Here is a 26707-nt window from a genome sequence, read left to right as displayed (position 1 = left end):
ACAAAATTTTGAGTGTTTTCTTCTTATTTCCTTCCCGTTCTTCCATAGTTTTTCTCTCATTTTGTTCCCTTCACTATCTCCTTTTCTTCTTGTCCTCCATGCAAGTAATTTTTGCTATCGTTGTGCTCAGTTGTTATGTTCTTATCTTTTGTTTTGCCCTTGCCTCTAGGTTTGTTCTTCATAATTTGGTTTTGCGACTTGTTTCTTGGAGCCTTCATTGTCCTTATTTCCCCTCTTCACACACGGCTTGGCTGTTAGGGGCCTCTGCTCTCTACATGATTCCAGTGGTTTGTATTTACCTGAAAAATATTTGCTTTGGGTAACCTAGCTACTAAACACAAAGAACTGTAAAACTGCAAAATCTGAATGCAAGCTCTGTTTTTGTTTTAATTCTTTTAAAATCAATTGGCACGCAAAAGAATACAAATTCTTCATTTGATCCTACTTTGTTTCCTTTGGAAGGTATTTTTAAGATGGACTCTGAAGCTATTTCAGAGTCTCCAAAGAAGGCCATATCTGAAATATTTTGGCATATTAATGATTTCAGATCTTATCACAACTTTGAATAACATATTGCATGAAACACAGCTAACTGAAAATGGTGATGTGGGTTCTATTGTTGGACTAAGTAAACTGGAAACTAAAAGATATCAGAACATTGTATTGTGAAACATGAATATTAATCATAGACCAGCAGTGACTTACTACTATACAACTAAAATGAATGTCCAACTATTTTTTTCAGAAAAATGCTTTGTGCTTTACTTTCTATGGAAGAACAATGAATGGAGAAAACTTCCATTGGCTGTTAGTGAAAATGATGTACAGGCAGTTTTTTTATGTTCTTCAAGGAGGGTAAGAAAATGTTCTGGTCTAAAAGAACCGATTTACAAGTGTTCAATAGCATTATTGTGTTATTTAAATGTTTTAATAATGGTGTTATACAATGTTCTGTAAATGTAATTTACATGATAATTGCCATTATAATGTTAAAATACCATAAATGACATGCTATTGTACTTTCAAAATTCAATTATCAGTGTATCTTCTTTTATATCAGGCTTAGCTGTTATGTTTGCATAATTTATCTAAAACTTACTCTGCAAGCATTCATATTGAAGCAAAAAGGGAGAGAAGAACGGAAATGGAAAAGACAGGTATAGTGTGAATATATTTCCTATATGATACATAGAGACTACATGACATACAAACATTGCTATATACATTTAGAATCATATAAATATCTATATTAAAATATAGGAAATACTTTTTATGTCATTGCTTTTTCAAATCTGGAGATTGTGATTTAGAATCTAGTTTAGATCACAGTTAAAAATTACCTCGTAATTTTTTGTCTTGGATTGTCTGATGTTTCCTAGATTTTACTATAGGTGTAGAAGGTGAAAACAATTAAATGCCTGTTCAGGCCCTTGGCTGGAGGTTTCCATTCCCTGAGCTATAGGATGCAGGTTCTCATCTGCTTCGTTTAAGCACAATTGTGGCCTGTGCATTTATGTCCATGTCGTTCAGGAACCCGGGGGGCTTTGATAATCTGCTTTTGCTTCAGCTCTGAGCACCGAACTTTAAGTGATGTCTTTGAGGTGGGATCTAAAGAGGGGAAACTTTCTGAATGTATTCTTCATGTGTTACTGAAGGTCTGTAGGTACTTGGCTCTAACCAATAGTGACTTTTTTTTCCTTTCACTAATCCGTGTATGTGTTCATAGATTTGCAAAGAAATAAATCAAACAAAATTAATATCTTGATTGAAAAATGGCTGTCCTAAGCCAGACTCTAGCAGACTTCCACATAACACGGGAGCACTGACAGCTAATCAGCAGGCACCCTTTTCTGCGGCAGACCTCACCGCTTCGTGTGCATTTTGTGAGGGAGTTGCTTGAAGAAAACCTATTTCTCCATCTTCAAAAGCAAAGAATCACTGTACATCACTGCACACTGTGCTGTGTGTCCCGCTGATTATCCTCCCTTGTGTGCTGAAAGCAGTATTATGCTATTTTCACTGAAAATCCAATGTGCAGCCAAATGCCAGTTTCTGTTTGTTGTAGGTCAGGTTTTAAGTCCCTTTTACCGAAGGATGAAAAAGCTGCGGTTCAGTAGCTCAGGCAGGTGAGTTCAGTGTACTGGATGTGCAGAAGCACGGCTCGAATGCTGGAAAAGAGGGAGGTAGCTCTGAATTAAATTAATCTGCAATAGGCATTGCTCTTCATTTACAGAATTTAAGGATTTTTCTCTAGACTAGATGGCACCATCCAAATAATGTCATTTTAGATCTAGGATCCTGTGGGTGGGTAATTATGTCTTTAATTTCCAGGCTCCATCCTGTGTGTTAAATGCCAGGTAGGTAGTCCAATGACTTACATTGCAGAATCTCAGCATAAAGACTTCTTTTGAGATTCGCAGATGTTTCTTAGTTAAGCTGTAAATCCATAAAAACGGTTGTGTGCTGATTGCTGCATTGTTTGACACCTACTCAACCTTGATGGTCGGCAATGCTGACAAAATTCTGGTTAGCTTCCAGCAATCCCGTGCCCAAAACCTGTGTTCCTTGGGATGAGTTTTGTTAACTGTCTTGGCTTTGTCTTCACTGGGCTCTGGTCATCCACAGAAGTTACTTCTTCCAACTGTAGCTTGGTTCTCTTTAGCAACTTGTCCATATGCTCTTGTGGTGTTATATTTAGTTATCTGGTGAGACAGCCACCTTTTGTAGGTCTTACCTTGGAGCATCCATGAATATATCGACTACTTTCTGCTGATTTTCCCATTATTTTGGTAAACAGTGCTGGTTTTACTGGGCAGCTCTGTGCCCCAGATGCAGCTGTGCTGCTCTGCATGGAATTTGATAAATTGTGCAGGAGGGACTGATGTTGCTTGGTTTCTTTCATGGCCTGCCCATCATTCTCGGGCTGCTTAAACTATTTCAAGAACCAATAGGTTCACCCTCTCATATATATTTTCTCACACATATTATCCCAAAATGTTTAAGCTTTGTTCTGCATTCATTGAAGAAGTGGATGTTACAATTTATTGGCTTTGTCAAAGTACATATTTGCAACTAAGGAGCCAGGGTTTGAAAACTTTCGGAGCTTACGAAGGATTTAAGGTTTTCTAGCTAAAATCACTGTGCAACTCTGTATTCAATGGATACAGTGTATTGTAAAACAGGATAGTTGAGGTGTTTTTAGTCTAAATATCTGAATTGTGAATTGCAGCTTGTTTAACTGGGCGATGTGATGTGCGTTCAGTGCTGTCCCACAGGCCTCATGTGCAATGCAATTCTTTCCAAAAATCCATTTTCTGCAGCGTCAGCCGGACCGTGACTCTAGGGCTGTCTGAGGAAGATGGGCAGTGAACACACTTTTTTTACTACATATTTAGTAAATGTATTGGTGTGGCGTAGAATTATTATATCAGTGACAGGGTAAGCCAGTATAAAGCTGTATTTTGAATCACATTACACATTGCTTTATCTAAGACAACAAGCCTTTCAATGTCAATTTAACCATAGTGTAGCTGACACTTTGCATATTCATTACCATGGCAGTCGGTCTGCTTACCAGTGGGATAAATACATCCTAGTACTAGGAAAAGCACTGTGATAAATACAAATGATTTCTCATTTAGAAATGAAAAAAATAATAGAAAACTTCAACTAATGGTAACTGGAACTTGGTTTTGACGTGATTGACACAAAAATGTTATTTGGCCTAGCACTGCATTGAAGACTCATTAGTTGAGAGAGTCCTACAGTTTTGTTAATAAAATATATTATTATATATAATAAATATTATATTAGATATGTGTATCGTATCTAATAAAGGCAGATAATTAAGCACCAATCAGATTTGAGTCCAACTCTAAAACACCAAACTGAAAAAAGATAACTGTCTCAGTAAAAAAAGAAGGTTTTCTACCTCAGCATAGTGAGATTTTTGGAATAGCTATCCAGCTAGCAGGGGAAATATTACACTGAGGACTGCATGTGCTCTGTTTTTGAAAGGCATAAAATAATACGGTTGCTTGTACTAGCAGGAGACTGGACTTGATGACCTGGAAAGCTCTTAAAGTTCTGCATTCTTAAAGTTTAAGATATCTGTATATGTATCTACTATAGATAAACGTACAGTGTCACGTGAGAGGTGCCGTGGAACCACAATGAGGGACAGGAGGAAATAAACACAATCATCTGATATTTTCATCATTTAAGACAATAAGTAAAAGAATAATCTCTGAGATATTTCTTTAGCTGGAGTACTACAATATTATAGTTTTTTTCACAGTATTTTTTTAAAATTTATTAATTTATTATTAAATTATGGTATCTATTTTCATTTTCTATTTCGATTAAGGTTTTGAGAATCAGAACAGTTTTAAACTAGATAAAGTAGAAGATCTAAGAACCACTGGTGTGGCTGGTGCAGTTAATGACGTTGAGAGCAGCTGAAGCACAGGATTCAATAAAAAGAGAGAAAGATGAGGGTGAAAATGCAAGACAACACTTGTTAGGCTAACGTGTTGAGCTTCCTGACACCTTCAGTCTGCCTAATCCTACAGGTGCTTAAAGCCCACCGATGACTTGACAACAGACGTGAACTCAAGGAACAGAGGTTTCTGGCTGGATCTGAGAAAAATCTCTTCTCCACGAGGACTGCCAAGCGGTGGAACAGGTAACCCTGAGAGGTTGTGCCCCATCTTCGTCCCTGGAAGTTTTCAAGACCGTACAAGATAAATCCCTGAGCAACTGGGTCTGACTTCAGCGCTGACCCTGCTGTGAGCAGGGTTGGACTAGAGACCTCCCGAGCTCCCTGCCGGTTTTCAGGATCCTGTGATTAAGGCAGTTCTAGAGATTTGCTGAAGATACAGCATTTTGCATCCTCCCACTTGTGCTGGAGACAAGGCTGAACTAGAGAGCTGGTGCAGATGGTAAACAGCTGGTGGAAGCTGTTCCAGGCACACATGGCCATGCTGAAGCACAAGAACTATCACAGAGACCTGTCTGCTGGCTTTATTTTAGTGGTTAGTGCCACTGACCTCCGGCAATAGGTGGTATAGAATAGAAAAGCAGTAACAAACCTCTGGAGCGTAAAAACACCTTAAATACCTTTGCCTTTTAAGTATGAAAAGGATATTTTAAGAATTTACCCAAGCAAAAAAGAAACCTATTGTCAGTTTGTCTCTTTTGGAATAGAGGCATAAGTCCAGATCCTTTAGGTTTCAATAGTTTCCAGCTGATACCTGAAATATAAAGCTCATACCCTTGTACCAGAGTGGGAACTGAGAATTCAGTAGAAGTATTACATTAAATGTAAAATTTAGGTGTTGTAATGAAATCCCCTTTCTGAACTAATGGATAGTGAAGGCAATAGGAGAGTTGAGATTCAACTGTGGATTTCTCAGCGCTCGTTTCTGTGCTCATCTGTCCTCTTACCCTGTTCTGAAGTGAGGCAACCCTTCAAGAAGTCTCAGAAAGCTCTTAGGCGTGCATCAAGCTTTTAAAATATATTTATGCTGTTATTCCTTGTCTTCACAAATTCAGATATCTCCAATTCTCACCTATTAGACTAAACACTTCAATTTTTTTAACGGTGATAATGATGTCCTGGTTTTGCAGCAGGTTAATTTCCTTTTTTTCTGTATTTTTAACATCATAGCCTGATGTTAGCTACTTTGGCCGCTCACCTGGATATGGTGAAGTACCTGAGATCACAAGGCGCGTCTTGGGCAGCCAGAGATCTGGGAGCCCTACAGCTTTGCTTGGGGCTGCGGGCAGAGTTATTCATGTTATTCAGTGCGTGATTGTTGATGGTTGGAATGTAGGTGGTTCATCTCTACATTTCGCAGAGAAGACAGCATTGGCCCACATGGCCAGAGGTTAATTTTTCAGACTCACGTTAGTCCTGCACTGATACAAAGGAGTGCTGCTGCTTAATGGGAACTTATTTGCCTGAAAGGATGATGACAAGGGAATGGATTCAAAGAGTGAAACTGTGAAAATGCCTGAAAAATGGAGGAGTAGATAAAATCCTACTAATGTGATAGCAATAAATAGAATAACCTCTAAGGCTTTAGGACAGTCATGCTTCCACTGTAGTGCTTTTGTAATTAGATCTCTTTAGCTATATTTAATTAATGGGAAAATAACAGTTCCTTAATAGGGAACAGAGAGTAAGGAAATTTTCTCATTGGTAGTTGATACAGGATATAATAGGGAACCTTCCTCGCCTATAGTTGTACGTTTTTGGTTTTAATAAAAGCGAGATATTTTGTTTAATTTGCAGGTTTCCATGGAACAGGAGATAGGCAGGATTGTCTCTTTTTGGTTTCACATCATAGAGAGACATAAACGTGCATTAGTAAACAAAATTGGACATATTTAGTAATGACTCAGTAAATACTAGCAAATGAGTGGTATAATTTAATCAACATGTTTGCTGTTGATAAGATGTTGAGAAGCTCTGATCAAGACTGCTGGGAGGCTAAATGAAAAGCTGAAGATTCAGGGATAAGGATTGATGGATATAATGTTATTCTAATTGAGAACAGTGGAGAATCTAAAGCACTGAGAAATTAAATTGATGACCTGTAAAACAAGCTTAGATTAAGAAAAAAAATCAGATTGATAGAGGCTCCTGCAGGAGTGCAGACAGAGCAAGGGGCAGGAGAAAATTATCCTCATTATTTACCGAGTATCAGCCATCAGTAGGTTACCAGAGTTTCTGTTTTCATAGCTTTAATGCTGCTTGAATATATAGCAATTATACATATTGTAGATATATAACACTGCTGGATATATAGTAATAACTAGTTATACTAGTAGTTTTATGTCCACGGAGCTTATAACTATATATATTTTTTGTTGCTTAATGTATTTGTAATGCTGTACAGTACAAAATGCTATTCGTGCTTCTGGTGTGATGCTTTTAGATGAGAAGGAAGGGGAAGGTATTTCCTGGGAGCTGCAGTTCTCCGGCAGCTGTTGCCCCGGACACGTTCTGCTCTGGGCGAACGTCTCAAGACGTGAAGTTTGGAAGACTCTCTGTTTAGCAGTAGCTGCTCAGAGCCATTTGTCTTGACTCATTTCATGCTGTTCCCAGAGTACAAAGGGCAGTCATGTTTTTTGTTCCTCAAAAGGCAAGAGACCTTGAAGAGGAAGGGCAAGATGCAGGATATTGCCTCTCCAAGAACTGCATTGCACTGGGAATTAACCTTTTGTCTTTAAACTTTTGCCCATTTTCTTGTTGTATTGTGGTTGAATTTAGGCTGCTATTAGAGATGAATATCAATTGGAAAACTATCAAATCCAACACATTCTGTGCAACTTCCTTGCAGCCATCATGTTTTTGTTGTCGCATTTCTGCATCCTCAGTACTTGGAATAGGCACATTCTGTAAGAAAGACATTGAAGCTTCTTGGTATCTGATGAGATAAGCTGTTTGCCATTAATAGAATTGCTGAACCAATGTTGCATCCACATTTAAAGCATTCCAAGACTCCAGTGACTCTACTGCCACTCACAATAAGACATTATGTCTTCTGATTTCCACTCTGGCTGCTTCATAGACTGCTATAGAAAAACTGGTCCTTATTTTTTGGTGTGGAGGTTTTGTATCTGTACCCATTCTAAAGGAGTCAGATGGTGAACATGTTTACTTGGATGAATTTCTGATAGCACTAGTTGAGCCTTCAGGGAGACCTTATCCACATTAAAAACAATTTAAAGGATCCGTGATTAGAATTTGGTGCTGGGAAAAGTAGTGGCTTTGAAATAATAAAGTTTTTTGGAGAGAGAGAGAACAGTAACCCTTGGCTGAAGTGGTGAAATGAGAAGTGAGTAAGGTTAAGTTAAAGTTCCAGCAGCAACCAAACCTCTCGTTGGAAAAAATGTTCTGGCTACAACTTTCAGAAACTTCAGTGCGTTCCAGATGTGGGGGACTTTTACAGTCAGTGCTGGGGGGTATTCAGGTGCAGCTTCACAGAGTGAAGAAACAAGGTCTCAGGGCGTTTCAATGGTCTAGAAAAGTCAAAGCTGTAGGAGAAGAAAAACCTGAAATGTGAGCATTTTGAAAGTGTAATTCATCTATTCCAATCAATCCGTTCAACTGTCTTTCCTGTTGCTTATGATGGTGCTCCTGGATATTATAAGCATAAATCAGAGGTTGCAAAGTTTCATGGCAGAAGCTAGAGACACAGTGGGGGGAAAAAAGGGAAAAAAAATCAAGACCTTCCTTAGAGAGGCTTCTACCCTTTGTCATCACCTCTAGATTTGGGATTGGCTTGAATGGCTGAGCAGAAATGAGCTGGCAATTGTGCCCCAGCAAAATTCGTGTGCTCTGGAATTGTAAGATGACACTGGGACTTACTCAAGTAGTAAATGTGGAATTTGGCTTTATGCTCTGTCCTGCATAGCAGATGAGCTGTACCCAGAATTTAACTTACACAAATCCCCAGTGTGCCCATCCGAGCCAGGCTCAGTGCCGCCCTGGGAACGGCTCAAATCTGCATGGCTTGGAAAAACAAAGATAGTGCTCAAAAGCCAGGCCTGGCTGCAATAAGAAGGGAGAAAGAAGCTCATTCATCTAGAGGATTTAGATAATTGGCTAGGGGAGCTGTAAGTCTGTCAAAAAAACAACAGAGCACAGGGAGGATACAACAAAAAGAAGGAATGAATGACAGAAAAAGACCCAAAATGATAAAGAGGGAATATATGATAAACGAGGAGTTTGATTAATTTTTGCAGCTCTTCCTGACCTGTGTTTTTACATAACTGTGTCTCATGCAGACTACTGGGGCATTACCTAAAAATTATTTCAGAGCATCTGTTTGTTGCAGTTTGCACGTTACTGGGCTTTACTTACTGTCAAAATCAAATTAACGGTTTCTGTACCGATCTTGTGCCTCTGTGTTGCATCCTTGTGCGGGCCGTAAGTAGCAACAGGGGTATTAAAATGCTTTAGTATTTTATGCTTTATTAAAACCTTAGTCCGTACATTAATGCCAGTCACCAGCACCCCGGATTTTGTTGGTATAAGACATAGGTTATACCTTTCAAACAGGATTTAGGGTTATTTTTTTCAGTGTCTTGTCCTTCTTGGACTCCAGGAGAAAGTTCCCAGCCCAGAGGCTGCAACAGCTGGACGTTGGGATTGTTTTCTCAGGTATTTTTTAGGATTTCATTTCTAACATTGATGATTCTGCAAAGTATTGACTATTATGGTTCTTCTTCAAGTGTGCAGTCGTGATTGGGGCTGCGCAGCGTGACTCGTGTCAGCGCGGAGCAGGTCACGCAAAGCACTCTTCACCACCCTTACAGGTGTGGGACTGAATAAGAGACCAACTTCTGGTGCTGCTGGAAACTGCTCTAAAAATGAGAAAGCTAAAGCAAACCTCGCTTCCTCTCCCTTTTTTTATTGTTAAAAGGAATACGCTATTGTTTTTGTCTTTCAGTATTGTAAAGGATTCCTGGAAGACTGGAAGATTTCATAGGCAGATATGAATAATTTCTATATATTGATTTTTGTGGCTCTGGGTTTATTTTTTTTAATGTATTTCCTTCTCCGTTTTTGATGATTTTTGTTTGTTTGGAGCTCAGTCAATTTATTAAAAGATGAAGGAAACACTAAGAGCAAACCTGCTATTTCTGTGTCTTTCAGCTCGGAGATGAGTGACTCCGATAACTGGTTTTTTCCACCAAGAAAGTGAAAATATGAACACTGGACCTCAGATAAATTCGGTAAGTTTCCTGTTTCACCTCTAGCATTCAATTTTCTGGCTCTTTGGCACTCATTAAATCGTGGAGCTCTTCACATTTCTCCTTTATTTAAGTGCATCTATGAGATTTACAGTCACTGTTTTCTTCTAACAAAACCAAACGCTCTTGCATGCAGAGTTAGATGTAAAACAAGAAATTCAAATAAATATACTTTTTGGCATTCCCCTGAGGACGTTGCAAACTGTCTTTAAGCTGCTGGAAATTAAATGCTGAATTATTTTTTTTTTCTTCTCTACTGGTTCCCTCTCTTCTTCAAGACCTTTTTTATTTTCATGATTGTCCCTTTAGTGAACAAAACATTAACATTTCTTACCCAACCCTATTAATATCCATCTTTAAATTTTCCAATTTTCAAATCATGAGCACAATGCTTGTGCAGCAAATTTAACCTCAACTCTAGAAGTTAAGAACATGTTCAAGGTGTGAGGGCATCTAATATTCCTTCAGAAAAGTGTATTAGTTTACAACTAAGCTGATATACCTTTGTAAAAAAATATACTTTAGCTTTTGGCTTTCAGAATTAAAAAGTAATTTACATCTTCAATAGTAAAATATCCGATACGAATGACCTGAGGTCTTTTCAGTCCTGTGTGACAGTGACACTGGGGGAAGGTAAGAATGAATCGCCACTCATCAGTTCTACTCAGTAAAGATGCTTTAAAGGGAAATGTTGTAAAACCTTTATTTTTGCATTGACTTAGCCTGGTATTAAACAATACCTTAATTTATCTAAATTATTGCATTATTGTATGTAGAGTATTATTGTATGTAGCCTAGTCTGAAAGAATCATTGAACAAAACCTTAGAGGAAATAACATTTTTCTATCAACCCATTTTTAGTAGGAGGCCACGTCAGTTGCACAGAAAGAGAGAAATGGTGGTTAATTCCTATAGACTGGTGAGGAATATTTGTATTTTAATACAAATTGCATTAAATTTTCCCAGTAGGACGACTATGTAGAAGGTAATAGGACACTGTAAACTTTGAGAACAGAGTATAGAAATTATATGTTAATACAACAAGTATTTGGTGGTTGTCTGCAAATTATAGCATGAAATATGCATAAACTAGCTTTTAAGACATTTTTTTTAATGCATTGTAATTCTTTCCAGTTGGTAAAATGAAATGTCATAGTGCTGTCAGGTACTATGCTTTGCTTTGAAATGGCACCCAGGGAGCAGCTCCTACAAACTGAGGGTAACTCTATGTCAAAACACAAATTTGCTCCAAGAAGTAGTAACTTTCATTTTTTGATACATTGTGATCAGTATTTGTTACCTTTCGTGGTAATGAAAAAAGGCAATGTGGCTTTATCTTTACTTTTTGTTTATGTTTTTCCCAAAAATGCTTATATTGCCAGTACTCAACGCATCGTTGTTTTAACCCATGACTTGGTCAGGTTGCCAGAACATCAGATACATCAATAGAAAGATTGCAATTGAAAATTGAAAAGTGGAGATGAAGATACAATTAAAAATAATTCCATAAGTTACTTGAATACTTCACAAGAAGAAAGCTTCTAAAATTGTTGCAGAAACATTTTACTTCACTGGGGAACATGCTAGTGTAGTACTTCAGCATTTGCTTCTTATACACAGATGGCTTTAGAAAGAGGAAAAAAGGACCATATTTCTAGGAGATGCTTTCATCTTTTTTTTTTTTAGGTCATTTTAAAATCAGAAAATATGCGACATTCTTTCTCCTTCAGGTTAGTATCTGCAAGGAAAAATTCACTCAGCATTTTAAAAACAACCACCAAAACCTTCCAAAGAAGCCACAGCAAATTAGGGAGCCGTGGAGCCGAGGTGCATCCGTGATGCTGGTAGCCAACGTGGGCCTCGTCTTCTCCCACGGCTGCTCCTGGAATCCCGTCTCATTACAAAAAAGGGTGCTCAGGTAGAGCCAGGCCTGCCATGAGGTATGATTTCTATGTTTTGGGGTTTAAAAAGTAGTCTTACATGTCTCTATATAAAGTAATGGCAAGACAGGAAGGTCAAGCATTGAAAAATGCAAAATTAAAGTTGCCCCCTTTTTTTTTTTAATACAGTCCTTTCCTCCAAATGAAGTATTATCTAATATACAGTATAAGCAGGTATTTATTTATTCCCCACAGGGTCATTCATGCAAAAATAATGTAAAATAAAAGTAGTACTATGTGCAGATTGCTTACATTTGCCACAGTGGAAAGCGTCTGTAGGTAATGATTCCATTGCTCTGGCAAATTTGCCAAAACATGCAGGGCAGGGAGTTCAAAGCTTTTTAAAATTGCTGGTGTGCTCGCACACAGCTGACGTGAGGCCATTCCATGCTATATACTTAAAATCTTGACAAGTGACTCGTCCCGTGCGCTTGCTCAGAGCTAATTCTGGCCCACAGAGAAGCGGGTGAGCAGGGACTGAAGTTCTGCTCTGATCCCTTGAGCAAAAGCTGCTGTGAGACTTTCTGCTTCGTGCTGGTCACTTTATAGTCTGTGTCCCCAGTCCCTGCTCTTTCCGTGCTCAGCTCCTGCTTTTTTTCTGACTGGGATGCATTTCTTGGTTTCACTAAAGTTCTTTTATTTTGCAAATCTCTCATTTTTCAATTCTGTTTAATAGAAGTAAAATGTCCTGGGATTATCTACACTCATGAACATCAGTGACATGCCAACCAAAGGTACGTACAAGAGAAAGAGACTTTATTGCATAGGGGCTTTGGGGTTTTTTTGATACACGTACTGGAAGCAGTGAGAACATACGTGCAGAAAGATGCCCTTTTCTCTTAGCGTGTTGTATTTTATGTTGAGGAAACTGGCATTTTCTTAACCATTTGGGCAATTACATAGGCAAAACACTCAAAATAATTAAGAATGTCTTTATTTATTTATTGAGAGTACTTGAGATTGAGCAGCTAATTCAGCTGTGGAATTAGTGGGTTGTGTTTGCTTGAATTTCTACGTTAGTTAAAACCTGCTGCATTGGTAAAAAACCAGCTACATAGCGTAGATTGTGAAAAGTTTAGCAAACTGAAGTTCAACTAAAGGATTGTAAATGAATGGTTCATAAAAATGATGTGCTGGTTAATGACACATTAGTTAATTACTCGCCATATTTTTTTTAAACAATAGCACCTTTTCAAGTAAAAATTCTGCTTCGTATTTTTAGATAGCCTGCCTTAAAGTGTTTTTAAAATGTTTCTTTTCCTTCTCGTAGTTTGATTGCTCACATTCATGAGGCACTTTGTAATGTTATAGTTAAAAATACATAAATTTATTCTTGTGCTGATGCTATGCACCAGAACCTTGTGTAAGTACGTTAAAAAGGACATAAATTTAGATGTGTAAAAATTACACACGCAGTAAATGTTAAAAACTTATTGCTCATTTCTACAGACACACACTGCATGCAGATTGCTCCAAAAAAAGGAAAAAAAATAGGGTAATGGAAAAGAAAGCTTTGTCATGATGATGATGTTGAGTATTCAATTTCTGAATTAACTGAATTCAGAGAGTTTAAACCTTTGTCTCAATATGCTGCAGGTTTGTAATGCTTCTCTCTTGGAAGTCCTATGTCCACAGGGCAGCTGCCAGGAACCTGTGGGATCTTCAGCTTTTGGCCATGTGTGGTAAGTGACTGGGGGGGCGGTCTGGGTGCAGAATGAGTTTTAGCATTCCTGAGTTTAGAAAATTATGTTTTGGAAAATGCTTGTAAGATAAAGAATTTTTTTTTTACATGGTAACCTATAGTTAAATTAACAAATACAATTAGTTGACTGGAAGTTAGTAAAAGAGAATATTGTATACTCAAAATGATCAGAAGAAATCAAAATTGAAACCAAGGAAAAAAGCTACCTGTTTCTTTCCTGAGCTTTCGAAAAGGCTCTAATAACATTCCATGAGATTTTAAAAAAAACGTGTTGCTGCTCTGATAATTGATAGGTTTTAAAAAAAACCTCTAGGAATACTGAAGCCAAGAGATCAGATGGGGAGGCTGGAGTGCGTGTGTAGAAGACGACGACAGCAAGGAAGAGCAGACAGGAGCACGCTCTGCTCCACAGAGGTAAATTGAGGACAATCACCATTCTTAAAGGTGATTTCCAAGTAGAATTTTGCTGAGCAGAGGTAGATGAATGTGTTACAGCAGGACGTAGAGCCTGTGCTGACCTGACTCCTCTGTAAGCAGCTACTACACGTCCATACAGTGAGCAGCAAAGCTTGGGATTCTACACCCTGGTGTAGCCCACAGTAATGTGTTTGCTTACACTGGCCTTAAGAATGTAAAACCATTCAGCTGGTTTTCACAATGGAATTTTACATGACGCCTGCATGTCTAATCGTAAAGACACTAATTTGGTATATAAAAAAAAAAATAAATCACAAAGCCAGCTACTGGGTAGCCAGTAGTCTCCCCCACATCCTGGGGGAGAAAATGGAACCAAAACAAAAGAAGTATTTCATAGCTTGTGGGGGTTTGTTTTTTTAAATCCCCTCTAAAAGCTACGGATCATCTTCTGCCTGTAGTATTTTGCATCTGAATAGGTATGAATATATTTGCATATCTGCTAAGGGGAAGGATTCCAGATTACATGCCTGTTATGTATATCACACCTACTCGTCTGGTTTGCTGTGAAAAAAAAATGGCTTGTAGAATGCCAGGAACTACCGTTTGTTGCTCTCACGTCACGGTTGCCCTTTTTACAGGACAGTTGGGTTTGCTGGCCCTTGGCTCGGATAGGGAATCTGGCTTTAGCCATCTCTAACTAAAGATAGCGACTCTGTTAGATAGTATGTACATTACACCGCACATCACTGGGTGCAAATGCTTCAGCTGCTTGTTTTAGAAAAATGTTAACAGTTAATACATTTGACATATGCTTTTCTGCTTAGTTCACAGCTTGTTTAAACGTATTTTTTCCCCAGATTGCACTGGCTGTCCTGTATGGATATTTCAATTTCTATACTCAGAAGACTACACAGGTGGGTCACATTTGTTTTAAACCTAAAGGTTACTTTAAAGATCTAAGTTTATACATGTGCTAAGCCTTACCTAAGCTGGTGCCATTAAATTCAGATGTTAAAACTTCTGATGCTGTTAACACAAACTTTGTAGTCATATATTTTCGCCTTCTTCTTTTTCTACTTAAGTTTCATCTGGAGATTTTTGGGAGTTATCAGAAACATTTAGATACAGCATGATGACTTATTCTAAAAATGGGAGCATTCAAACCAGCAAAGTGAGAGATGTGTCTGCCCCCTCACCCTCCCATTTTAGATATAAAGCTACTGTTGACAGGAAGAAATCAGTGTTTTAAATACAAGATATGTAAACCAGGATGTCAGCATCCTGCTATTGCAGTGATTCTCCATACACGAAGCACTGCTCTTGCTATCAGAGTTGATTTAAGAATTGAAATGCTTTTGGGAAGCATTTACCTTACTATTCAGCAACAAACTAAACTGTGGTTTATTTAGTTCATCAATAAACATGAGCGCTGTATTGCAACGATGGGGAATAACCAGGAGAATTACATACAATTAGACTTAATGAAATGAGATCCAAGTTTCTATCAATGCTTTTATTTTTGCTTAAAGAAACAAAAACTACAAGCAATAAGGACACTAACCTGCATAAGGTAATAGTTCCTTCTCCGTCTATTTCAACTGATATTTGAAATCTGTTTTTATTACAGCACAGGCGAAACAACTGTGTTCAGCAGTGCTACTGGTACAGACCAGATCACATCTAATGTTACCACAGAGTAGAGAGATGAAGTTTTTTTCCCATGTCTTAAGATAAACAGTCTCCATATTTAAAATATGCATTTTGATTTGAAAATTAAGAAACCTAGAGCAATATCTTAGGAGTTAAATACAAAACAGTAGTAAATATGCAAAATACAGTTGATAAGCAGAGCGATGAGGCAAAAGAAGTAAGTATAATAGTTGATTCTTACAATGTAATTCTCTGTGACGTTGGCTTCCCCCAGCCCCTGAGTGTCTGAGCGGCACAGTGAGGTGGCACCACCTCACACACACGGCCTGAATTTAATTCCCAGAGCATCTAAAAGGTAATGACGCTGGGAGGCCCGATATCTGCAGTAATATGTACCAACCGTACTGTGTTTGAGGAAAATGAGGTTAAAAAAGATAGAGTTTTATGATATACAGTACTTGTTCAGTAAGAGAACTTGTCCCAAAGGAATCCATCCTCTTTCCACACAGATTTCTTGGCAATTTCAAACGTGAAAACTGAAATTACAGTACAACTGCTCACACTGAGTGATCCTTTGGTTAATACGTTACATACCTGGATGCAGATATTGGGCATTTCACCATGTTTCAGAAGAGTTTTTGGTTTTGCTTTTTTTCACCCTGACATATTTATTCAAAAGTTGGTTACGAACCATTGAGATTGAGCTGTTTGTACATCTGATTTATCCAGGAGTATCAGCACTTAAAGAACAGATCAAAACTACCCACTCTACATAGGACTGATAGAGCAGAAGTATTCAAGTTCAATGAAATATTACAAAAAAGGCTTCCTTTTTAGGAAAACTTAGCTATGGTAAAAATATCTACTACAGTGCACTGCACTGTAATAAATATTCAACATAAATTAATAATTTACAAGTACCTGAGCAAGTATACAGAGCACCATAGCACAGCACAGCACCAAAGGCAGTAGCTCAGAATTCTTAAAAATAACGCTGTTTTAAACATTAAAAATTCTAAGTATTGTCATAAAAACTGAACTCCAGCTGGAGTTTAAAGATAGTGCAAACTTCTGTCTTCACTTTTTAAAATAAAGGTGTCAGGTTTTCTCGTCGTTTCACATCACAGTGTTGCTGGACCTGGATAGCTGCGGTGGCTGCTTAGGAGCAGGTCTGTGGGAAGGAAAGAAAGAAAGAAAGAAAAAGAAAGAAAGAAAGAGAGAAAGAAAGAAAGAAAACAGCAAAATGTTATTTAAAATTGCGTTAGTTCTCCCATTGTGCTTGAGGCGTGGAGATCAATGGTCAAGGAAGTGTAAGTGGCACCAGCAGCCTCTTGGTTTTCAGTTCAGGTGTAATTGCTGGTCAGTGGGATAAGGTAACTCCATGTTCCAAGTGTTTAAAGTCTTTATTTCTTTGGGTGCGCATCAGTTTTGCATCTGTTCAAAAATGCTACTTAATGGTGTAGAGGAGCAGCTGGTTTCAAAAAATTGTCAGCTTAAAATATTAATATTGTCAGAATCTCTTACTAGAATGGACAGCCAGGAGCTCAACCCAAGTTCACTCTTGCAGTCTTTGTACTCAAAGTATTAGGAAACTAACTTGATTCTATTTGTAATTTTTGTGAGCAATGTTAAGTGCCTCAGTAGTGGAATTCCTGTAGCTTAAAATACTATTTCTATCTGCCTCAGCACTTTTTATTTGAAGGGCACTGAAGAATATTGGGTAAGAACATATCACTGACTATTCCCATTAACACTGGGCAGAGTTATTTCACTTCCAGATTATTTTTTTCAACATGCTTTTTTTTTTTTTCTTTTTTTTTAGCACTGTATACTTTATGTGCTTTCTCAATGTCTTGGATATTATTTTCAGATGATCTAAACTGATGTTCCATTGTGAAATACGTGAATGGAAAATTGCCTTTATTGGTGGTTGATCTTAACAGCATTCGGTTCTCAGCCTGATTCTGTAGGGGGTCTGAGTGGGAAATTTTGTTCTGCAAGAGCTTTGTTTCTCTTGAAATTGGTGTTTATTTACTCCTTTCTTTTGCAGGGAGTTGTATTTATCGGGCGTTTTTTTCTAAATACACAGTCAGATGCTTGCAGTCAAACCTTCCTATGTAGTATAAATTCTCATACTTCTGTGGAAGTCAGTGCAGTTGTGCTGATGTAGAATCACACAACAGTTTGGGTTGAAGGGCCCTCCCCAGCTCCCCCAGTGCCCCCCCTGCCATGAGCAGGGACATCTGCACCAGCTCAGGTTGCTCAGAGCCCCGTCCGGCCTGGCCTGGGATGTCTCCAGGGATGGTTCAGCCACCACCTCTCTGGCCAACCTGGGCCAGGCTCTCACCACCCTCAGGGGCAACAATTTCTTCCTCATGTCCAGCCTGAATCTCCCTCCTTTAGTTTAAACCCATCACCCCTTGTCCTATCGCAACAGGCCCTGTTCAAAGGTCTGTCCCCATCTTTGCTCCACAGCCCCAGCGACAACCTGTCCGACACTTTTGTGCTTTCAGATAAGCAAACAGAAAGGGGTTGTTGCAGAGATCTTAGCTGCTCCCACTGACCTTCGGGGCGCCCCGTGGGGCAGCGCTCGGGGGTGTCCTGGCGGGTCGGCCGGGAGCGGCTTCTGGGGAGGGGTTGGTTTGGGGTTCTCCTGTCATCAAACATCATCTCACGTTAGTCTTTGGAACGGACAGAACACGCTTAACATAGCAACAACTGACATAAACTGAAGATAAGTTTGGAGTAGTTGTGACCAGATATATTGAAATGAATAAGACATAACTTATTTTTTTAAACAGGTACTCATATTTTAAAAAAAAGGTTTAATACTGTATTGTAATGATTTTGTGTCTTTTGATTCTTTACTCTAGAAATACCGGGTGCACCTACACTGGAGTTGATTAATTCGTGGTAAATGAAAACAACATAGATTGAATACATAAAATTCTACAAGTAGCTATAGAGAAAGATGGAAATACTAAAACTGACTTTAAAATGCAAATTCAGATGACCACAAAACCAAACTGCTCAAGTCCAGTTTGAATTGGGAGCATCTGTGGCAGGTTTTTTTTGGAGACGCTGCTGTGCTTTCATGCTGTGGAATTAAGTGACTCATGAATGAAGACCAGAAGCCGCCTGCTGAGCCGGAGCTGCTGGCTCTTCTGTGTGGGCCCTGACGCTGCAAACCCGCAACGGCTCCATTTCTGCCCTTGGCTCTGAAGAGCTGGGACAGTTTCAGTGACTCGCTCAGGGCGCGCACGAACTCTCCAGTGTATCCAAAACCTTCTGCTATCTGAACTGCATAGTCATGCTCTAAGTAGTTTTACTCTTTATTATTAGTTTGCCATAACTATAATCAGTAAAGTTGACCAGAAAGGAACAAGTCAAGCTTCCAAGCGTGATCTAGTTAAAGATCCCCTGAAAGACATAATAGAAAACAACTAGAGGCACGAATTGCTCATGAAGAAAGTACAACTTCTCATTATTTGTTTTGAACATCCATTTGTTTTATTACTTTTCAGGGCAAATGAGTGCTCTTTCAAGAAGGAAAATGCCAGTTACCTATCAGTAGGCATTTTGATAAGGAAGAAAATATGGGAGCTTAAGTAAACCTCCTATATAGTAATTTCAAATTTTTGAATCTTAAAGCCGTATATGATGGCCCTCTTCTTTTTCACTCCTGACATAACATGTACTAGTTCTTGAGTGAATTGGAAAGAGCATCATTACAAAACAATCTTATTTTAACTTCTTGTTATAGCCAAATCTCATATTCATTATAAAAATTAATCTTGACTGTCATCCAGAAGAACTTCCACTACAAACCCAGATAACCATAGCCTGCTGTAAGAACTACGTGAGCTCTGTCTTTGGGGGTAAAAATAATGGGAAATATTCTTGAAATAATCAGGCCTGAAAAATGCTGAAATGTTTAGCATGCCTGTATCTACTCGAGGCAGCTCTATCTCATCGGGTTACCCTGGTGGAAGTCTCAGAGTTTGATTAGACACCAGCAAGGGAAGTTTTTCAAAACGTGATCCTTCCCATGATACAGAACTAAAACCTTAACATTATTAAGAGAATAAACCTTACCATCAGGACTCTCAACCAAAGTTTACTTTGCACACTGCATTTCTTACACAATGAAATCTTAATGTGGTTTTTTTGAGGTGAAATATAGCAGTTTGGAACAAGTTAGATCACAGTGGAAACTCATACTTTTAATTAAAATAACTGAATTTTCTCTCCAGTGAAATACAAATTTGAGTTCCTTCTGTAATAATTTTTTTAAAAGTCATAATGTTTATGATATGGGAGAGTATATGCATTTGAGAGAAAAAGTTGTAACACTCAAACATCAGCATTATAAAGACAGCAAAGTAGAAACGCATCTTTGAACACTAGAATTTTACCTTCATTTCCTTGACCGCCTTCACGAAGTGGCCTTTCCCCTCAAGTATTTTACAGAATCAATCAGAATGAGTCTGATCACATGTTCAGCTGTTTGCCTGATCAGCGCCTAATTGTTCCTGCATGATTTGTACCGAGCCGTCCCTGGGCAGAGGCCGAGGAGCCACCACGGGGAGGAGCAGAAACCAAGGGCTCTGGTAAGGATCGACCAACAAAAAGAGAACTGTCCTCGTTTACTCATTTGTGTGAATTACCTGTGTCCTATGGCTGATCACCACTGAAAGATGGACTTTCTGAGAAACCCAGAGCAACTAAGTACTAATGGGACCCTCCCTAGGATTTGAGGGTTTTTTTCCCTTTTTTGCAGAGGCAGCTGAAATGGCCAAAGCCCACATTCTGATCTAGAACAGCTCTTCAGCATCCTCTCCTGCTTGAGCATTAGGATAATCTTTGATGCCTAAGCCAAATTAATTAAGGAACATCCACGTGTAGAAGTCCGCTGAACAGCAATCCTACCGTAACTCTGATGGGCAGACAAGCCCAACACCTGATTTTTCTTTCTGCAGAACTTGTAAAAATGACGTCCTTGAGTTAATATCCAGTAAAGTGCATTGACTAAGTCTAATTGTGTCAAGCTGGTAAGAAGGGGTAAAAGAAAGTGGGGAAAAAAAGAGAGGAAATTTAGATAAAAACGGAGCTGGAGAATGTGTGAATGTGTAATGGCTGAGACGAAGCACAATGGAGAAGCACTTCACAGAAAGGAGATGCCGGCACTGGAAAACACCAGCAGGAAAACATGCATCTTTAGAAGCAGAGGAAATAGTATTTTAAGAAATAAATCTCCTCCCCTGAACTCATTCCAGGATGGCGTTTCTCATATTGAATATTCTCCTATTGAACAGCTACACAGACATCGGTGCATGAAGCCTTAATTTGTTTCACTGATGTGTTTTATTTAAATAAGCAACTAGAAGAACGTTCTTGTCTGAAATGCCCTGTGTATCAAGGGGTGTCTTCCTCAATCTGTTTATTAGAGATGGGAATTTAATTCGTTTAGCCCTCTGTGCCTAGAGCCAGTCTGAGGTGACATAGAAGAGGTATCAGCAAGAGTAACTGGGGCAGAATGAGCAGAAGCTGAGCCCAGCTCAGTTGTACTAGAGCAAAAGGAAAAATACCAAGCTGTATTTCCTGTAATAAGGATGACTGTAAAAAGATGAGATATATTTTGGTAATAAGATGATAACTGCAGCTCTCCGAAGGGAAAGGAGGAGGAGGAGGCAGCTGCGAAGCCCCAGAACAGTGAATGGTTCAGAGACTCCCCTTCAGCTCTGCGCCGCACACGGAACATCTGGATGACATTAGGAATGGAACAATTATTTTTAAAGCGCTTCCCTTGATGACCCGACGGATGCGCTTCCAAGAGAGTGCTGAAGCAGAACGTTAATAGAGTCTACATGAACTAGACCAAACTGTTCTCATGTTAATTTACTTTGTCCAAGCTTTGAGGGAGTAAAATCGGTAACTTCAGAAACTTTCTTCCCACATGGTGCTTTCTGTGTCCCTAGGGTATAAAAAGTAGCTATTTCTGACAATCTTGAATTGATGTTATGGGTATAATTTTGAAAGAAGAAACTTCTGCTTATTCACTGAGTCACCTTGAGTTGATCCCCTGTTTTTCCTACTTCTGTTTCATGTAACAACTGAAAACCATGATATTTTGCTTGATGGAGTAACTGTCACAATTAATTTGAGCTGCCAAACTGAAGCGCTTTTTGGCAGTTTCAGATCTGTCAGTCTTTGGTAACAACAGCACTAGAGGCCTGGTGTTCTACCTCGCCGCGAGGTGGGATTTGCAGGGGAACATGACCCTGGGTGTGCTGGGAGGCTGGGGCAGGTATGGGTGCACCAGCAGAGTGAGAAATAGGGACGTTTTCTTGGAAAGCCTTTTCTTCATCTGCTGCCGGGAGACAGCGCAAGCTTCTAAGTTGCCAGATCAGAAACAGAAGAAATGTCGGGTTTTTTAAAGGAACTATTTGATTAAGAAACAGAAAATCATTTGCACTCAAAATCCTGACTTTGACCACTGGAATGGCAGAAAATAAACAATGAAACTGCTGGAGCTAAGGACAAAAGCAACACAAACCAATACTACTTCAGATTTCCTGTAATACTGATTTTAGAAAGAATCGGTATTTCCCTTTCCCCTGAAAAGGAAAATAAATTACTAACAAGATGGCAAAGGAAAGAAAAAAGCTTAAATACTCTGAGAGCAATTAATAAACTGGACACACTATAGAAGCTGGTCTAACCTGAGTGATTCTATGTTCAGACTCCAGACAAAATTGAAACCAGGTAGACTTTTTCTGCTGTCGCAGCGCACAAGCACGCTGCCGCTGCCACCACAGCTCGGCCCCGTCTCATCCCTCTGGTTTCTGGGTTTTTACAACCGCCTCTCCAAGCGCTGCGCTTCAGCTGTTCCTCGCAGCCGAGTCCTCCTACAAACCACCGGGAAGACGCTGCTGGAAGCAGCTGCTCTGTCCTCGGACATCTGGCCACGGTCAGACAGACACCATAACACAGACACAGTCCGGATTTGCAGGATGTGCATCCAAATCCATGGAACACTAATTTCAGATACCTTGGTAATAACGACATTCACTTCATTTTCACCTTGTACTATAAACAGAATAGCACAATATGGCTATAAAACAGAAATAGCTGGGTGCCTGAATCTTTGCTTACACACGGTCGCGCTCCAAATGCAAGCAAAAGAGAGAAACCAGTGACAAGAAAATGGACAATTTAATACAGACAACTGCACAGACAACCTGATCTGCTCTGAATATCACCTTGAGATGCACCTTACTACCAAAAAAACCCAAAGGGTTACAAACTCTATTTAAACATCGCAATGAAAGGTATGTCTGCGTGAAACTGGGGGCAATGACAAGTCTGCTTTTCAGATCTGTGCTCTGGAAAAAAAAACCACAATTCATCCCCCCCTTAGCAGAACAAGCACATCAGGCTCTGCTCGTGTGCGAGACACCTGCAACTCAACCTCCTCAGCTCTACCGCAGGATGCGGCACCTCGCTAACCACACCGGCCCCTGCGGCTGGGCAGCCGGTGAGATGAGCTTGTGTTTGCCTCTAATGTGGAGCTTGTTTATACTGTTGCTTTTGAGCAGTGAAGAGAGATCAGGATCTGAAATTTTAGGATCACAGCCTCAGCTGGCATAAAACAATACATCTACACTGCCTTTCTAAACTTGTGCAAAGGAAATACTGTGGGAAAAGGCCAAGATGAAAGGTGAGAAAACACTTAATTCCTCTCTACCACAGGCAGATATTCACACAGTAAATATGAACCAGAAGCTTCAGGCTCACCTGGGGGCAGCGCAGGGCTGTGTGGGGCAGGGCTCTGTGGGGCAGGGCTCTGTGGGGCACAGCCTGGGGACACGGCAGGGGGGGCAGGACTCGCTGCGGTGTCCTGAGCTGCGGCAAATCGTGCGTCTTCACAGGGCTGCTGATGTCCACGACCTGATACGGCAGCGGTCTCCTTGGACCATCTCGCTGTGGAAGCAGTCCCAAGCCAAAGTTAGAAACTCCACGAGTTGGTGTAGGCATTGCTACTTTAAAATCTACGTTATTAGCTTGTTTTTCTCTTCTGCTCTGCTCTCCTCTACCCTCAACACCTCTGCAAATGGAGGAGCAAGTCGCAGCTTGCAGAGTCCTGCTCAAGCACTGATCCCTGGCGACCTCTGGGATCAGGGCCTGGCTCTGTCCCAGACACTGAATTATTTCTTTTCTTCCCTTGACATCACCGGCCTAAAACTTGGAAGCCATCCAAGTATTTTGAAGCCTAAATCTTCTCCATTTTACATATTGTTAGTTGTATGTGATATTAAGATCATGTAACAATTGTGTTACGATCAATTACTTAAATGAGATCCAAAATACATGCTTTTTTCTTTTAACTCACTTTTTGTATGTTTGTATTTTGTGGCTTCAGGACGAGATTTTTATTGAGAGATGTGGTATGAACACGATTAGGCTCAGACGAACTGGAAGGTCTTGCTGGACTCACAGACCTGGAATACAAAAATATTTCTTCAACACAACATTCTACTTTGTAACATTGTTTTAAACAGTAGCCTCATTTCAGAATGAGATTTTGCATGGACTTCCTGACTTTTTAGAGTAAACGAGGAAAGCAAAAATTGTCTCACGCTCCTGCAAGAATCAAAATAAATATTGATTTTTTGGAAAGCAGCAGTCTGTTAAATTAGCTTCTGCAATCTGTGGAAATGCAGCTTTGTAACACCCAAGAGACTATTCTAATGAATCTGGCATTTAACAGTAATGACCTCAAATATGAAAGTTTCAGCTCACTCGACCGAGTTTAGATAAAAGGCCATGCAATGTAATGAAACTATTTCAAGCAAATGAAAATAAAGGCAATACTTCCTTCACTTCTTCATTTTTTATCACAAAAGAGGTACATGGTCAACCCAAAACCTCCATTGTTTACTGACAGCAAAGTTAAACTAAAGCAAGAAAACCACCACCGCCGCACTGTTAATACTTGATGAGTATTCTTGTTAAGGCTGGTGCTTTCAAACACCTTCACACTGTTGTTTGATGAACATCAAGGTGAGAGCTGCCACGTTAACAGCTACTTTCTACTAATAACTAGTCGAGTAGAATTAGGGAAAATGCTCATACCTTAGTTTCTCTATTGTTGTCTTTTTACTTGTAAACAACCATCTCATGAAAGTCTTCCTTTTCAGATACATGACGGATCCAGCAAAGATAAGGCACAGAATGGTTATCAGCACTCCTATGGTTAAACTCTTGTTATCTGCAACAAAACACATGGAGTCAACTTCTCTGGAGCCATCGTTACTGGGATGGTTGTGTATGTGGAGCAGGACACCACTGCCTGGCCCGGGTTTTTAAATGCAATGCAGGTGAAGTGAATAAACTATACATTGAAGACTAATAAATTTATTTTTTTCTAGGCTGATGCTTGAAATTTGGTCTGTTTTCAAGTTATTTCTTTAACATTGGGGAAGAACTGGTTAAAATTTAATGTTGTAGGTTCCTTTCAAGTGAACTATTCTATTCTATTCTGATATCTGGGTCCAAACACGAACACCTTCATGTAGTCTCTCTGCTCCTCTGTTCGGGTCCTGCTTAGGCTGTCACTGCAAATGGGCCACAAGGTCTCATGCAGACAGCCCAGGGTGACGGCCACAGCAGCACCCACTGGCACCTTCTTCAGGGGCTACGGGGTGGGAGGGGGACAGAGGCGAGAGGGAGAGAAAAGGGACAGAAATGCCTAGATCACAGTTTGGTAAAGCGCAAATATTAAATATTCCACTCCTCAAATAGACAGTAATTCTAGTTCCTTTCTAACTAGTTTGTAAGCGTTTCCTTGTGCTTTAACACTGTGCGAACAGTCTGAAATCTGGATTACTGCCGTCCAGCCCAGGTGGCCGTCAAGTCGCATCTGGAGGCAAGCGCGGAGCCGAAGGAAAGCCTGAAAATCCAGTTCGAAAAGCCTTGTGCAGCGGGGCCGTGTGCCCTCGCAGGGACGCTCTGCAGCCTCCTCCGCTCCACTCCTTCCAGTTTCAGTGCCTTGCTGGGACCGGAGTGAGGCACAATGGGGAGATGAGCCCTGGCTAGATGGCCTGCAGCTGAAGGAAAACCTTATTTTCAGGAAGGGGTAAAGCAGCAGCTCTCGTCATTACGGATACATGCTATGATCACTGCCTGGACGAGAGGATGCTGTGGTTCTTCGGGGCTGCTGAGCCACAAGATGCAGACTCCTGGAGTGGGAGAAACAGCTTTAGTCTCCGCTCTGGTCTCATCCCTGGCTCAGTGCTGATGGATTTTCTCCTTGCCCGGCCTGAGCTCCCGGGGAACGGGGGCAGCGACACAGACCAAACAAACTACACCTGAGGCATGAAGTGCTGCACTCTTTACCTTGTAGCACTGCAGAATAATAAATCCCTCACTATCTCTGTAAAGATCAATAAAACTAGTAAGCTAAGATTACACAATTTAAATTAATAAGCTAAGATTACTCAATTTAAATTACTTAACTTCTCTACCTAACAATGAAATATCTATGGCTTGGTTGTAAGAAAAATACAGAGTGTCAAACATACATTTATTCTAAGTCAGCTGGGTAAAATCAGTTACTAAATACTAATGAGACCATGTGCCTTGTTTGACTAAAATGAAAGTATTTTATTGAGCTAATCCTTTTGTAATTTGATTTAGACGTGTGCAAACCACTCAGGTCATAAACCAAACCACCTCATCAAGCGTTCATATTTAAATCCAAGTGTCAGCGATAGAAAATTAGGTCCTCCAGCAATTTCCACATTTGTTTTTTCCCAGTATTACTGAATGAAGCGCTGGCTTCTGAGAAAAATGGGGAAACTACCACACTATAATAAACTATTGTTAAAACTATTTTCTGTTAAGTTCAATCCAAAACCACAAAATGCAAGAATTATCAAAGATATCTTGTATTTGTCTTTTCCAGTTAGTGTTGTCTACGCAGCACATTATTATATTTTGTGGTTCCCTAGATATTTTCAGGTCAGCTGAAAAAGGACTATAATGCTTTAGAGCAAATCTTAACACATTTAACACACAAGTAATCTCACTTGTTCAGTGCCTGAGCACCGTTTCTGTGCTATCTTGCCAACTGGGAGGTATTTAAAAAAGATCTTTACACAGTTAAATCAAATGTGAAGTTTTGTCATGGAAATGACCATGATGTCATAAATCCAGTATAATAATTCCCTGC

At 39.7% G+C, this 26707-nt stretch overlaps 1 protein-coding gene and 1 long non-coding RNA gene across 2 annotated transcripts in view; one reads left to right on the top strand and one right to left on the bottom strand.

Moving 5' to 3' along the window:
- Nucleotides 1-12164: 12164 nt before the first annotated feature.
- Nucleotides 12165-19528, top strand: LOC135990768 (uncharacterized). The gene is made up of 5 exons (XR_010606462.1): nucleotides 12165-12439; nucleotides 13302-13387; nucleotides 13721-13821; nucleotides 14682-14738; nucleotides 18348-19528. It is a non-coding gene; the product is annotated as an uncharacterized LOC135990768 (long non-coding RNA).
- The window catches only part of ADAM12 (ADAM metallopeptidase domain 12), a 178020-nt gene continuing 166973 nt past the window's right edge, over nucleotides 15661-26707 (bottom strand). The window contains exons 19-23 of the mRNA XM_065638798.1: nucleotides 24610-24745; nucleotides 23867-23975; nucleotides 23272-23457; nucleotides 18039-18127; nucleotides 15661-16645 (exon numbers count right to left, since the gene is read on the bottom strand). Of these exons, the coding sequence (XP_065494870.1) occupies nucleotides 16591-16645; nucleotides 18039-18127; nucleotides 23272-23457; nucleotides 23867-23975; nucleotides 24610-24745 (575 nt within the window). The 3' untranslated portion in view covers nucleotides 15661-16590. The remainder of the gene's footprint in view (nucleotides 16646-18038; nucleotides 18128-23271; nucleotides 23458-23866; nucleotides 23976-24609; nucleotides 24746-26707) is intronic.

The sequence above is a fragment of the Caloenas nicobarica genome, chromosome 7 (assembly GCF_036013445.1).
Source record: "Caloenas nicobarica isolate bCalNic1 chromosome 7, bCalNic1.hap1, whole genome shotgun sequence".
In the NCBI taxonomy this organism is placed as follows: domain Eukaryota; kingdom Metazoa; phylum Chordata; class Aves; order Columbiformes; family Columbidae; genus Caloenas; species Caloenas nicobarica.
The sequence above is the reverse complement of the archived record's forward strand: the minus strand, read 5'-3'. Positions and strand labels throughout refer to the sequence as shown.